The sequence below is a fragment of the Trypanosoma conorhini genome (genome assembly GCF_003719485.1).
Source record: "Trypanosoma conorhini strain 025E chromosome Unknown Tco_14.4_contig_00106, whole genome shotgun sequence".
NCBI lineage: Eukaryota > Euglenozoa > Kinetoplastea > Trypanosomatida > Trypanosomatidae > Trypanosoma > Trypanosoma conorhini.
Window position 1 is genome coordinate 27,353 of NW_021704190.1, and position 13,094 is coordinate 40,446.

At 55.5% G+C, this 13,094-nt stretch overlaps 6 protein-coding genes across 6 annotated transcripts, besides 7 other annotated features; all 6 read right to left on the reverse strand.

Moving 5' to 3' along the window:
* On the reverse strand, nt 1-828 carry Tco025E_02634 (uncharacterized protein; the record flags this gene model as incomplete). The annotated part of the gene is made up of 1 exon (XM_029369559.1): nt 1-828. A coding segment is annotated over one exon (828 nt), but the record flags the coding sequence as incomplete, so codon positions are not given.
* A 638-nt stretch (nt 829-1,466) lies between these two features.
* Nucleotides 1,467-1,494: a microsatellite.
* A 145-nt stretch (nt 1,495-1,639) lies between these two features.
* Nucleotides 1,640-3,370, reverse strand: Tco025E_02635 (uncharacterized protein; the record flags this gene model as incomplete). Its single annotated transcript, XM_029369560.1, has 1 exon — nt 1,640-3,370. The coding sequence occupies one exon, from the start codon at nt 3,368-3,370 to the stop codon at nt 1,640-1,642; it is 1,731 nt and encodes a 576-aa protein (XP_029230388.1).
* Nucleotides 3,371-3,574: 204 nt separating this feature from the next.
* Nucleotides 3,575-3,616: a microsatellite.
* A 231-nt stretch (nt 3,617-3,847) lies between these two features.
* Nucleotides 3,848-3,878: a microsatellite.
* Nucleotides 3,879-3,905: a microsatellite.
* A 34-nt stretch (nt 3,906-3,939) lies between these two features.
* Tco025E_02636 (uncharacterized protein) lies at nt 3,940-6,009 on the reverse strand (the record flags this gene model as incomplete). The annotated part of the gene is made up of 1 exon (XM_029369561.1): nt 3,940-6,009. One exon carries the CDS (start codon nt 6,007-6,009, stop codon nt 3,940-3,942), a length of 2,070 nt encoding a protein of 689 aa, XP_029230389.1.
* Nucleotides 6,010-6,491: 482 nt separating this feature from the next.
* Tco025E_02637 (putative chromatin binding protein) lies at nt 6,492-8,096 on the reverse strand (the record flags this gene model as incomplete). The annotated part of the gene is made up of 1 exon (XM_029369562.1): nt 6,492-8,096. One exon carries the CDS (start codon nt 8,094-8,096, stop codon nt 6,492-6,494), a length of 1,605 nt encoding a protein of 534 aa, XP_029230390.1.
* Nucleotides 8,097-8,585: 489 nt separating this feature from the next.
* Nucleotides 8,586-8,621: a sequence feature (G-rich).
* Nucleotides 8,622-8,737: 116 nt separating this feature from the next.
* Nucleotides 8,738-8,778: a microsatellite.
* Nucleotides 8,779-8,952: 174 nt separating this feature from the next.
* On the reverse strand, nt 8,953-11,379 carry Tco025E_02638 (ribosome biogenesis protein ERB1; the record flags this gene model as incomplete). Its single annotated transcript, XM_029369563.1, has 1 exon — nt 8,953-11,379. One exon carries the CDS (start codon nt 11,377-11,379, stop codon nt 8,953-8,955), a length of 2,427 nt encoding a protein of 808 aa, XP_029230391.1.
* Nucleotides 11,380-11,668: 289 nt separating this feature from the next.
* Nucleotides 11,669-12,670, reverse strand: Tco025E_02639 (uncharacterized protein; the record flags this gene model as incomplete). The annotated part of the gene is made up of 1 exon (XM_029369564.1): nt 11,669-12,670. The coding sequence occupies one exon, from the start codon at nt 12,668-12,670 to the stop codon at nt 11,669-11,671; it is 1,002 nt and encodes a 333-aa protein (XP_029230392.1).
* An 80-nt stretch (nt 12,671-12,750) lies between these two features.
* Nucleotides 12,751-12,798: a sequence feature (GA-rich).
* The last annotated feature ends 296 nt before the right edge of the window (nt 12,799-13,094 follow it).

The window sequence follows — 13,094 nt, forward strand, 5'->3', positions numbered from 1 at the left end:
ACGCACCACCTCGGCCTTGTCAGGGGCATACCTGTCGGAAGGAGCCTTTGATAAAGATTGCAGTAAAGGCGCACCTTGAGACACGGTAAAGGCATGCAGCAGCCAATACCGGTGTGGATTCCACGCCAGCAGCAATCCGGAGCTATCACAGGAAAAGACAAGGCCCGAGGCCGCACTTAGTGCAACCACAGGTTCCTTGTGCCCAACGAGCATCCGCATGGAGTTGACCTCAAGAGAGTTGTCTCCCCTTTCCCGAGACATTGCCGCCTCCACCCTAGTCTCTTCCTTTTCCTCTTCCTCTGACGAGGAAGAGCGAGTGCCCAGCGCCCCCCCACCCTCACCCTCACCCTCCGCCTCCGCCTCGGCAGCGGTGAGAAGACAGTCACGATGTACAGGGTCGTTTACGTCCCACACATGAATGAAGCAATCCTCCCCAGCAGTCCAAAGGAGTCCACCGCCGCCGCATAGGCTGGAAACACAGAGGCAACTAAGCACCCCGCCTGTGTGACCCAAGAGGGCAAATGGCGCCTGCGTAGCTCGTCGCTTTCCAAGAGGCCAAACATGCACCACGGCAGATGCTGGGCCAACCGAGACAAGGTGGTCGTCACCCATGAGGACCATGTTTGCTAATTCCCCAGTGTGTTGGCCAATTTTCCCGGCAAACTCAAATGGATCCCTCAGCGACCATGAAACGAGGGTGCCGTCTGCAGAGCCACTGTACACGACATCATTCCCACCCACGGCAAAGCACGTGAGTGAAGACTGGGTGGTGGGTGGCACAGAGAACACCGTCGCTAAGAGACACTCCGCCACCTGTCGAAGTCGCATTCTGTGAGAGTCGAAACACCGTGACGGCACCCGTTTCGTCACCACACCACAGCAAAGAGTGCAGCGGGACGACAAGCAAGGCAGTTACCGACGCCGTCCTTCTTTGAACTACTGTTGCGATAGGTTTTCCAACCCAAAACTGAAACGCCTTCACAGTTCCCGTCTTACTTCCATAAAAAGCTATCGTGTCCTGCAATTGCCCACGCGGCCCAGGTGGCATACCCCCATCCGCTACGCATGTCACCGGCGCATCCCCGCACGCCTCAAATGAGTGTAGTAACAGACATCTCGTGGGGCTCTGGGCTCTCTGCTGCTTGCTCTTTTGCCCAGGCCCCTTCTTGACTTTTTGCGGGGAGCCTGGACGGGACATTTAATATTTTTTTTGTTGTTGTTCCGATTGCCTCATGACAGTGCCACCATGAATACAGTGTAAAGAAGAAGAAGAAATTAAAGAACATCATTATTATCCATTGTTGTTGTTGTTTTTTTTTTGCACATCTACGTCCCAGTCGTGGACACGTACACGCATGCAATAGGTAGCAAGAGGTGCAGCAAAGGAAAACTAAGAACGAAAGAAACGTGACAATAGGGAACAATACAGAATGTCTTCAAGTACAATGAAACACGAGATCCAGATCGACAGAGAGAGAGAGAGAGGGAGAAAGAAAAGAAACACACACACGCACACGCATACACGCAGCGGCGGATCAAAAGTAAAGGTAAAGGTCCGGTCACATTTCTTCCGCCACGTACACTCACAGAAGCACGCACGTGTTAGAAGGAGAATGCCACATTATACCGCTACCCCAACCTACCAGGAGGGGGGCGAGCAGTACGCAAACCCTCCAAATGAAACGGTGCGCCTGCGCCCCCCTTTGTCACTGACATTTGGATTCCTCAAACCATTATCCGCCGCATTCGTATTGAAACTGCTTGTGTCCTCAGCACTCTGTGGGGCGGTGCGGTGGTGACGCGAATCATTGTGATTGGAAGCATCGGCCGCAAAGGCACTGCCGGACTGCGGCCGATCCATTGCTGGTTTGGGGACCAGCGACATAAACAGTGCCGCCAGCGAACGAGCCCCGCGGCGAAGCTCGGTCTTTGCTTCTGCCGAAGTTGCTTCTTCTAGGGATTCTTCCACGTAAGGATGCTGAGAAGCAGCTACTATTGCTTCCTCTCCCACATTATTTCTGCTGCCGCTGGGGAGCCTTAGCAACTGCCCCCTCGATGAGGGAGAGACGTGAGCAGCACCGTCGGCCATCACATGTACCTTTACGTCTGTTGAAGCAGCAATACTTTGCGCTTGCTTGAGTGGCAAGGATCCGCCACAAATGCGTTCAAGCCTCTCATTTTCCTCCACAAGGATGGCGTTCATCCGCGCTTGATCCTCGTTTGTGGACTGCAGCTGTTGAATGCGAAGCCTCAAACCCGCATTCTCCTCTCGATAAAAAAAACAGCTTCTCCGGCATTCATCGAGTTCGGACTGGAGGTGTTCCAACGTGGACTGCGAGGGTCGTTGGGCACGGATGCTAGGGAGCGAGGCATCCACCTCAGTGTAAACTTCGCGGCGCGGTGCTTGCATGGCACTGATGCCGCAAGCATCATGCCCAAGTCTGCCGCCTTGAGCCGTATCCGAAAGAGGCGGGACATCACCGTGCAATACAGCAGCTGGAGGAAGCGGCATGGCACCATTTCCTGTTATCCAACACGTCGTGCCGCTCCCTGAACGCGATTGCTGCTGCTTCTCCTGTTGAGGCGTCGTGCGCACTGGCATGTGGGGACAAGACGCTTGGGAACGGGACGGACTTCCATGCGTGGAGTCATTCCTGCTCACTCTCGCAGTACTGGCAGCTGAAAAGCACGAGAGATTTATCGTGTCTCGCACAGTGGTGGTATTCAGAGAAACTGCAGGGCTGGAGGAAGACACCGCAGAAGCAGGTTTTGTCCAAGGCAGTGGTGGTAAGTCCACAACTTCCAGAGTCAGTGGCAGCATTGCGTGAACCGCGGCAAGGCGTCGTTTACTGTTCGTCACTGGATTCTCTGCAAGCGTTAAGGCTTTGAGCGAGGGAATGCGTTGGATGGGTGCCAGCTCTTCGACATTTTGAATCATGTTTTGCCGAACCTGCAGTTCCTCCAGAGCTCTGCACTTCTCCAACCCTGTGAGTGACGCAAGTCGATTGCTGGAGGCGTCCACGATGCGCACGGCCGCCGGAAGGTCCTCCAGCGTTGTGATTTGATTATGTGAGACCACCAACACTTCTAAATGCAGCAGTGGTGAGAGGCCATCCACGTCTGTCAAGACGTTGAAGGACGCATTCAGCTGCCGCAACGGCAGTGGAAGCCCATGTAAGGACGCAACGTTGTTGTTCGAGACATCCAACGAGGTTAAGTTGGAAAGCCAGCGCAGTCCGTAGAGGGACGAGAGGCTGTTGCAGGAAACATCTAGCCGAGTGATGGCGTTGAGAACCTCCCGTTCGTCGTCTGTAGAGAAGGCTGTGGGGTCAAAGTCGATGAGGTTTCTGTGCGAGAGGTCAATTTGCATGCGGGCGTCCTGTTTCCTCGTGACTCTGGTCTTCCTGTTTGGATAGGTCGTGTAGTACTGCGGGGGGTGCGCCTCGGCAGGCCGCGGGCATGCGAAGTGAGCCTCGCCACGCCTGCGGCTTGCTGCTGAACCGTGTGTTGTCGCCGCCGCCCTCGCCGCGGCACCCGAAAAAATCAAGGGGAAGAAGAGCCCCTCTCCACACACAGAGAGAGAGAGGGAGGGAGGAGAGAGAGAGAGAGAGAGAGAACCCTCTAAAGCAAACAGGAGGAATGGGAGCCGCAGGCAAAATAACAAGAAAGAAAGCCAAGACTAGAGAAGCAGGAGCAGCAGCAACGGCAGTCACCGCAAGGGTGACAGCACCAGCAACGGAATGGGGGAAGCGTGAGGGGATTATACAGAAAATAATAATGTGAGGAAGCGACGACAATGAGTGACCGGCAGTGCGAGAGCAGTTTTCCGGGGCCCCGCTTCTTTCCTTATAAATATATATATATATATATATATATATTTATCCTCTCTTTCTTTCTTTCTTCCTCTGGTGGGTAGAATAACCTCCTTCGTTCACGTGACTACCGTGAGGCCACCGACACCGCCTCTTCGTCCTCCTCATTGCCGTCGTCGTCAATGTCTTCGTTCTCGGCCCACTTCCTTGCCTCCCTATCCTCCCCGTCGGCAGCTGGCCCAGGCTTGCCCGTGAATTCCGCGCCTGGAAGCTCCACCAGGTGCACGGTAGCCATGCTCACAACATTGCCCTCTTCGGCAGGCAAGACGACATTGAAGTACTGAGGAAACGCCTGCACGAGGTAGAACACACCACCGTAGCGCTTCCGCACCGCCTCCTGGGCTCCACGCGGGAGATGCAGAATGATATTCGAACATGCCTTGGGGCCACGCTGTTGAAGATACTCGGCTACCAACCGCACGAGGTCCTCCTCTGAGAATTCCTGCCGAATGACGCCACGCGGCAACGGTAGCCCTGGTCGGCAGACACACCACTGCCCGGCCACCTGATATTCAAAGTGTTGAAAGTATTGGGGATAGTTGTTAAAAAAATTCCAAAACCGTCGCGGCAGGTAGTTGAGCAACTCCTCCGGGACATTCTTCTTGAGGAAGGTTTTGAGTGGCACGTGCCCCTTCTTGGGAAGGTAGCGATGCAGCTCCCGCGCAAGGTTGTCAGGGTCGTGAAAGGGGTTTGATGGATCATTCCGGAAGGCGATGCGACGGCGGATGGAACGGATCTTCTTTTTGTTGCGTTCATTAATGGCAATGGTCAGCTGCTCCTCAAGCGACAGCTGATCCTTATCGATGCGGTCTTTAAAGCGACGCCGCATCACCACAGACCCGTCTGCTGAAAGCGAAAATACGGCGGCATGGAAGCGAAAGAATTGCAGCAGCGTCCCGTAGAACAGTTTCACCTCTTCCTGAATGGGGGCAGGAAGGGACTCCTCGATCTGGCGAATGTCCACCTGTCCATCCAGTGGGACCAGGCGCAGGATGCAGTTGCAGCTCTTCGGCGTCGGCGTCGTCTCACACTCGAGGCCATCGTAAGCCGGCGGACGCAAAAGTACTGAGCCCCCGTCACGGTCAACGGCGAAAGCAAAAACATGCTGCATCTGAGCGAAATAAATAATAGCGGCGGGGCCTTTAAACGGCAACGTTGCCACCGCCGCAGGGCCCACGCGCTCCAAAAGAATCCGGAGCGGCATCCAACGCCCTGTGACACCCCCAAAGGAGGCAATGAATGGATTCAGTGCGGAGGGATTAGGTCGATATCGTGCAAAACGCTCTTCTGCCGCCTCGCAACCGTCCAGGGGGAACTTCGCATAGCCACCGTAGAGGCGAATATATTTTCGTCCAGCCACTGTGACTACCTCTGCAGCACTATGCTTAAAGTATCTTTCGATATGCTCCTCCGTATACCCAGGCATCTCCTGCAGAACTTCGGCCAACGGCACAAAGAACGGTGGAATGTACGAAACAAAACTACTAAGTGAGAGGACTGCCTCGCCCCCTATCATCGATGGAGAGGGTAATGTTGATATCGTCACATCAAAGTCCGGAGGCGGAGGCGGGTACTCGCGGAGCCCAACATCGTAGTAGAAGTCCACCGGTGGAAGATCGTTGTAGGCCTCCCCCATGGCTTTTTCAAGGGGCCGCACATAGGTCCCAACTACTTGATCAGAACTGGCACCAACGCCGCCATTGCCACGACTACCCGCAGTTCCCGTATCGCCACCGTGGACAGAAGCATTCAACACCTTTTTTGTTGCCTCACTTGACGGTGCATCAATGTCCCTCGGTGGGGTTCCCTTACAGAACATAAGACCCGCTTTATTCAGATGCACACCAAGCCCGGTGGTTTTCGACAATGCCGCAGCAAGTGTTTTGTGTGGCCGGACGTGGCGTCTGCGGCTATCGAGAGAGAGATCGTTGTAGAGGGTTCCAACCGGAATCCAAGTTCCAGCGGGAACACGCCCCAGGAGCTCCTTCAGTTCTTCAATAAGGCATGGGTGGACAGGTGGGTCGGCAGAGGCGTTGCTAAGCGTGCCGCAGTTCCTCCAAGGCGCGGAGCAAAGGATCCCTGTAGTGAGACTCACGCCACGACGCCTGAGACACCGCATGCAGGGGTAACGAAGCATCCTCGGCCAGGCTGCAATAGGTGTATGTAAGACAAAGGAAGCACCTTCCTTTTTATTGTTCCTTTCCGGTGGCTAAATTGCCCCTCTCCTCCCCTGTCGTTGATGTGGACTATTAAGGGTGCTACCACCCCCCGCCGCAGCCACCCAATAAGTGATGCGGAAAATAATAATAATAATTGAGAGAACCAAAGGCACCACGCTAACGTCAAAGGAAAGTTCCTCTCGTCCCAACAACGAGGAGGAATGCAAGGAGATCAATAGGAAGAGAGAAAATAAAACGACGCCGAGTCGGAAATACATACACACACGGGGTGCAATGGTGCTACCCGTAGTGTCATTTCTTTCTCCTCTTCTTGTTGTTGTTGCATCACCCCCCCCCCCCCAATCCTGGGCTCCTCCCGCCAAACCGCTTCTCGCCATGAAAGCTCTGATCGCACGATATGTATTGGGCGTGCCCCCGCTCACGTTTGCGGTGCGGAAGCTTAATTTGCTGAGGATACGCGACACACCTCTACGAGGTACACCGAGTGACGCACCCCACATGCGGCGTCCCGAATAGACTGTATCTTCCACCGACACTCCCCGGCAAACGGCACAGCACTTTTTACCTCATCACCAGTTCGAAGAAGAACCGTGGGACACAGCACGACATCCTCCGACTCCCCAATCCCGAGTTGCCCATGCATATTATCACCAAATCCAATAACAAGTGTGTTTTCCAGCAGAATGAGGTAGTGCTCCCTTCCTGTCATGGCCCGGATGGAAAGGTTTTTTGCCTCGTGAGGCAGTGGCAACGGGGTCCAGACGGGCACGAAGGAATCCTCTGCGCCCAACCCAAGCACGCCGCTCCCCATCACCTCCACCTCGGCCGGGGGCGTGGTGGTGTAGCGGAACAGTGCCTCATTGCCTGCGTGCAGAGATACTCCCTCCTTCGCCTCTTCACGCGGAATAGAAGAGGCGTCGTCTTCGAGAACATCACAGTAATAGCAGCCCCAATGGAAGGTTCGAATGCGACCTGCGTCTCCAGGTTCCTTCTCTGTAAATTTATTTTCTCGCAGAAGGGCCGAGGAATGCAGGTGCATCGCACGAAGGCTCACAATTTCACGAGAGCACATGCCCGATGGTGTCACCATTTGCTCAAGAAGGAGGGGGAAGACCACCGGCTGGAAGCACGAGGAGGAAAAGGGGGCTCGACGAGGCTTCATCGGCTTCCATTTCTTCTGCAGAGAGATCCTAAGATGGGCGTCCGCATCGCTTTCCTCCTGATGCAGCTGCAGCCCATGACACAGCGCGTACTGCATCGTCTTTGCCTTCGCCCGTAGCACAGACCACGCGTCTCCGTCGTAGCCAAGCTCACCAAAATCTCCCTTCCCTGCCGCCGCAATGAGGAGCGGGTACTGCTGTTGCTGCATCTCGTCATTGCCCTCCCGCACCACCACGACATCAGCAAAGGCAAGAAGCGTGTGGTGCGTTCCGCAGCTCATATGCGTCAACTGACCGCGTTGAATCAGACGACACCCGCCGATTTCGTCGCCCTCCCTGACGTCACTGTCGTTGACTTGTGCTGCAGTCAGCAGCGTCGCAAAGGAGTGGTGATCGTCCTCCGCTGGCAGACCAAGCTGGCCATCAGAGTTTTTGCCACACACAAAAAGTCCCCTCTTCGTCCATGCAAGGGTATGGTAGGCGCCACACTGGATGTCGATGACGGTTTCCCCATCGAAGAAAGGGATGCGGGTGGGAAGCGGCACAGACGCCGCGGAGCCGCGCCCCAAACCAAGCTGGCCGTGTTCGTTTAGCCCCCACCCATACACACCCGTCGTGGTGATGACAAAGTTGTGATACCCGCCGACGCGCACCGCACGGATGCTTCCCACCGTTTCTCCCGCCCCACGCTCCTCCGTCGCTCCGCGATCGCCCTCCCGCAGGACAGTCCCCAAAAAGAAGGGAAGAACTGTAATGCGGCTTTTTGACTCAAACGTGCCCAAACCTAGACGTCCGTCATTGCCGCAGCCGCAGACTGCAATGGCTACCTTTGGGGATGCGTTTTGCGCAGCGGGGTCATGCTGAATTCGCGACGCCGCCTCCATTGATAGGTCTTGCTGCCGCGTGATGCAACGAGGGGAAGAAGTTAAAGAAGCAAGAGAGAGAGAGAAGAAAAAAAAAAGCAAGCTCCAAGAAGTGGAGGCAGAGAGTAATGCGCAGAATAAATAACACACTCTTCTGCTGGCAAATTTAACCCCCGCACTCGATGGGAGGAAGATGCAGCCTGTTTCCCTCACCCCGCACAAAACCTACTGGAATAAACGAAGTTGGGAAAATGTAAAAAAGGAGTAATACTTCCACGCATAGTAAAAGCTTGATCGTGTATCTGATAGCAATCTGCAGGTGGGCCGCCTGTGTTCCCAGTGGTTTATCGAACCTCGAGCAGTTCACATGCTCTCTCCCCCCTACTTTTCTACCTACTCTCCAAGGCGCAAAAGCGAAAGGAAATAAGGAATAGGAACGATAGACAAGGAAGCAGAGAGCATGAGAAAGCACCGCAGCCTCGTAACTAAAACCATGCCCCCCTCCCCTCAAGGGAGAAAGGGAGAAAGCGAGAGGGAGAGGGAGAGCTGGCCCGCATGTGGGAGAGAACCGACAAGCAGCTAATATATGTGTATTTTTTTGCTATTATTGTTCTTATCCGTGTCTTCTTCTTCGAGAGTGTGTGTATGTGTGTTGCAGTTGATTTTTTTCTTTTTTACTTTTTTTAAGTTCTTTTTTTTTTTTAGCTTCCTCCTTCTCCTCCTCTACCACAATCACGAAATTTGTTAGCTTCTCTCAGCCATTTATTCGGCGTTTAACGATTACCCCATTCACACCCCTCCCCCCACCCCACTCCGATGCCGCAGGAGCGGGAGAGTCCTTCTTTCCGGCCAGTGTTTTCCTTTTCGGTTCACGGCGTCACTCAGTCCACGCCGAGACGACGCCGTCCTCAGTGGCGGTGAACACCCACGGCAGCGTCGGGTGCCACGCAATGGCGTAGACCCCGCGGCGATGCTTTAGGATCTTCACAGGCACCAGCAACGGATTCTTGTTGTAGTCGTCGTAGACCATGCCGTGGAAGACGTGCACCTGACCGTCCGACGCGCCAGAGGCAAAAAGTGGATAGGCGTTGGTGTTGGTGTGGAACGCTACGGCGTTGACCACCCCCTTGTGGGAGCGCATGCGCTTGTAGGGCTTGTCGGAGAAGTCACAATCGTACCACTGCGTGTGGCTCGTTGTGTCACCGACCAGGAAGTTGTCCCCTTCGGTATGCACGGACAAACACGTCGTAATCCCTCCTGGGGCCTTGTACCGCCGCTGCAGCTTGTGAGCCATAAGGTTATAGACCCTGACAGAATTTGTCGTCGCTAGGAAGAAAAGTGGTTCGCGCGGGTGAAATTTGCAGTCAGTGACGATCTCCGAAAATTTACGGAACGGACAGAAGACCTTTCGCTTTGACAGCTGCAGCATCACCGTCTGGCGGTACTTGACGTGGTCCTTCGGGCAGAGTGCACAGAGGTAGTCGCCACGGGCGTGGAAGGTGAAGCGCTTCACCTTACCGTGCAGCGCAATTTTGACTACAATACCGGCACTGCGCTCTTGGGCCGAGGCGTCAACAAACTCCGCGCGCTTCTCCCGTTCCTCCGTGTCATGAAGGTCATGCAGGAGACGATGCGCAGACTCGTCCTTGTCAAGTGTCATCTGTGTGATGCCTCCTCCCCCAAGTGATGTTTCGCCGCCCGCGATGCGAGTTTCCGTTGACTGCGTTTCTGCACTACCAGGGGCACGAAGGTAGCGAATCGTGTGCTCGTTCACTACCTGATGGGCGGCAAACGTGGGAACAATAAACACCAGACTGTACTCCACGGCAACCGCTAATATGTTGAGCGCCTTGACTGGACAGAACTCAACTTGCTGCACCGGAGCTCCCATGTCATAGCGCTTCATCAGCCGGCCTGTCATTACCTCATACACACGCACTAAATGATCATCGCAACCAGTCGCAAGAAATTGCCCATTCGGACTGACCGACACACTGCGCACTGTCGCCGTGTGGCCCTTGTACTGGAATGAAAGCCGCTCTGGATACGGTCGAAGGTCCTTAGGATCCGGCAAGTCTGGTAGAAGTTTCGAGGGATCCACAACCAGCCGGGTACGCTGTGCGCGGGGAAAGAACGCGAGGTCAAGACAGCGTTGGTACCGATCCTGGATCGTGTGGTGATAGAAAGGCACATGTCGTAGTGCATCAAACGCCTGTGGCAGGAAGTGTTCCTTTCTGTCAATTGGACGCAGCCTGGCAAACCGCTGCCGCGCCTTTTCACTTGGAAGGTACTCCGGCGGCGGACGATAGCTCTCATATGTGCCTGGTGGCGGGGCCTTGGGCTTCGGAACGCGGTGTTGATACTTGTACTTTGCGTGGGCCTCCATCTCCATCTTGCTCTCGTCCCAGATCAGAGGCGACTCCTCCGGCAGCGTCTCCTCCTTTTCATCGGTTTTGTTTGCTTCAGCCTTCATTAGACGACGCACCATCTTTTCAATGACTTTCATGTCGTGTTGTGCGGGAACGAACTTTTTCTTTGACGGCCCGCCAGCGCGCGCCAAGGGGTGATTGAGCGGATCAAACTCAACGCCATCCGTCACTACATCGGCGTACATGTTGTAGTTGGAATTTGGGGTGCGGTTGCGCTGCAGGTTGAAGATCATCTGCAGATCCGCGTTGCTCAGTGTTTTCTTTTCGTCATGCAAAGCGTCGTAGATGGTGCGCAGCGCGTTCGGGTCATCCGTCGCCTCCAACAGACGCTCCAGGGCGGAGCGTTCGCTCTTCATCAGCTTGCGGCCCTCAACATCATAGCCGAAGTGCGCCTCATCCTTGTACCACTCAAGGGGGATGTCCCCGACGCGGTTAAGCGTCGCCTCATCCTCGCTGCTGTCCGACTCGTCCAACTTCTGCGTTGTGCCGACACGAATGAGGTTCGAGGCGGCCTCCGGCCCCTCCGCGAGGTCTTGCGCGTCGGGAAACAGGAACACGCCACCGTCGCCGTCGTTGTTGTCGTCGTCGCTGTCGCTCCAGATGACTTCGTCCCGCAGCGCCAAGGCCGTGGTGGGCGGAAGGGCCTCGCTCGACGGCGCCTCCTCAACCACCGGCTGCCGCGGGGGCGGTGTCGAGGGCAATGCCTCGGGCGGGGCCGCTGCTGCCGCTGCCGCTGCCGCTGCGTCTAATGGCGGTGTTGCCGCACGTGAACGGGGGGACTTTTTCCCGGCTCTTGCAGCAGGCATTTCTCGGGCCACACGCGGTGTCTCGACGCGTCGCACGCCGCGGGACGCAGAAGCACGTTTCGGGGGCATTCCTTGAACTCTGCCACGGCGACGCCCGTCGGGAAAACACGGAACGAGAAGAAGAATGAGAAGGGGGAAAAACAAGAGAACAACACCTTCGAGGAAGACAGGAGAAGGTCACACCAAACCACAGCCGACCTGCTGTAGCAGAAATAAGAGATCCCCGCTTCTTATGCGCCTTGGCAGCCCCCCATTTTCTCCCTCACGCTCTCTCTAGTGGCAGCAACAAGAAGAACAACATGAAAAATATGTAACAAGAGAAATCAAACCACGTGGATCCTCCAGCGAAACACAACCTTCAAGACGGGGCGGATGTGTGACACGTGAGAGATGTCCCCAGTCTCGCTTGCAGCTCCGCAGACCCCGCAATAAAACGCTGCAGCGGACCCTGCACAGATGTCATGGCACAATTCTGTCTCTCTCCACTCCAGTGCGTCATGCCTCCGTCGGGAATTGTACCCCCCACCTGACATGCGAAGTGAAGTTGACGTCGAAGGGAGTTATTTTCCTTCTCAAGGGTGCACCGCCGGCGCCGCTCCGCCTCAAATTCAGCCTCAATACGCCGCAGTGCCTCCGCCGCACAGTGAACAACCCGTTTAATGTCATCGATGCAAAGCCCCTCTAGGGATTCGACACTGGCTGTTAAGACCCCTGATTGATCCGCGACACAGTCTTCGCCAGGACCGGCGGCAGCAAGCTGGGCCTGGGCAAGGCGTTGCTCAAGTTCCTCAATGCGTTTTGCCTGCAACGATGTCGCCTCACGAAGGCGAACGACTTCTTCGGCAGCTGCAAGAGCTTCCTGCTCGTGCAATTTCGCCGTGGCGCAGAACTTCTGTGCTTTAGTCTCGGTTTCCAACAGACACCGCTGCAGGCTACGCGCCCAGTCTCGTTCTGCGGCCCGATCCATCGTTGCCCCACACACCACCTCCATCTTGCGTATATTAGGATCGCTCTCCCTCAACCCACACGATGCTGGGTTCGACGTGCTTCCTCCTCTAGCGGAAGAAGCGGCTGCTATTGTAGTCGATGGCCCTCCGCAACGATTGCTGCAGTTAGAATATAAAGTGCGGGGTGGCTCCGCCCCGGCGGCGAAGTTGGCCTCCACCGAGAGATGCCCCACCGTGGTTGGCTTCTCCGTCTTCTCACGCAGCGGCGGGGAGGCGGCGTCAACGCTGGGCCACTCCTGCGTGAGAAGACGGAGGTCCCTCAAGGGGGGCGACGCGAGAACTGGCGACGGCGAGCAGCCCGCACCCTGACGGCCTCCGCCACCGGCTGCGTAGAAGCGGGCAGCGGCCTGCATCGTCGTGCTGCTGGCGGGCCACGCCTTCACGCCGCTCCAGAGTCTGTGCCACCCTGCCGAAGGAACGGAGCGGCACTACCGAGAGGGAGAGAGAGAGAGATGGAGAGAAAAAGTGATAGAGAAAAGAGGCACGCACAAAGACGCCAGGAAAGCGGAAAAAAAAGAGCAAAGGCACCCCGGCCCAAGTTGCGTTAGCAAATCCGCCACGGTAAATAAACACGCAAACAAGCACACGGAAATAAAAACGAGAGGAAATCCACATTCAAAAAAAAACGTCTAACTACAAATGCCAGCGGACGCAAAGAACAGATTTCTAGCATGTTCAGAATTAAAATGTGTAGATCTATCATCGTTAGCATCCTCCCCCTTTTGTGGCAGTCGTGCCCGCACTCTTGCAATCAACCTCTGCTCCGAATCCTTCTAC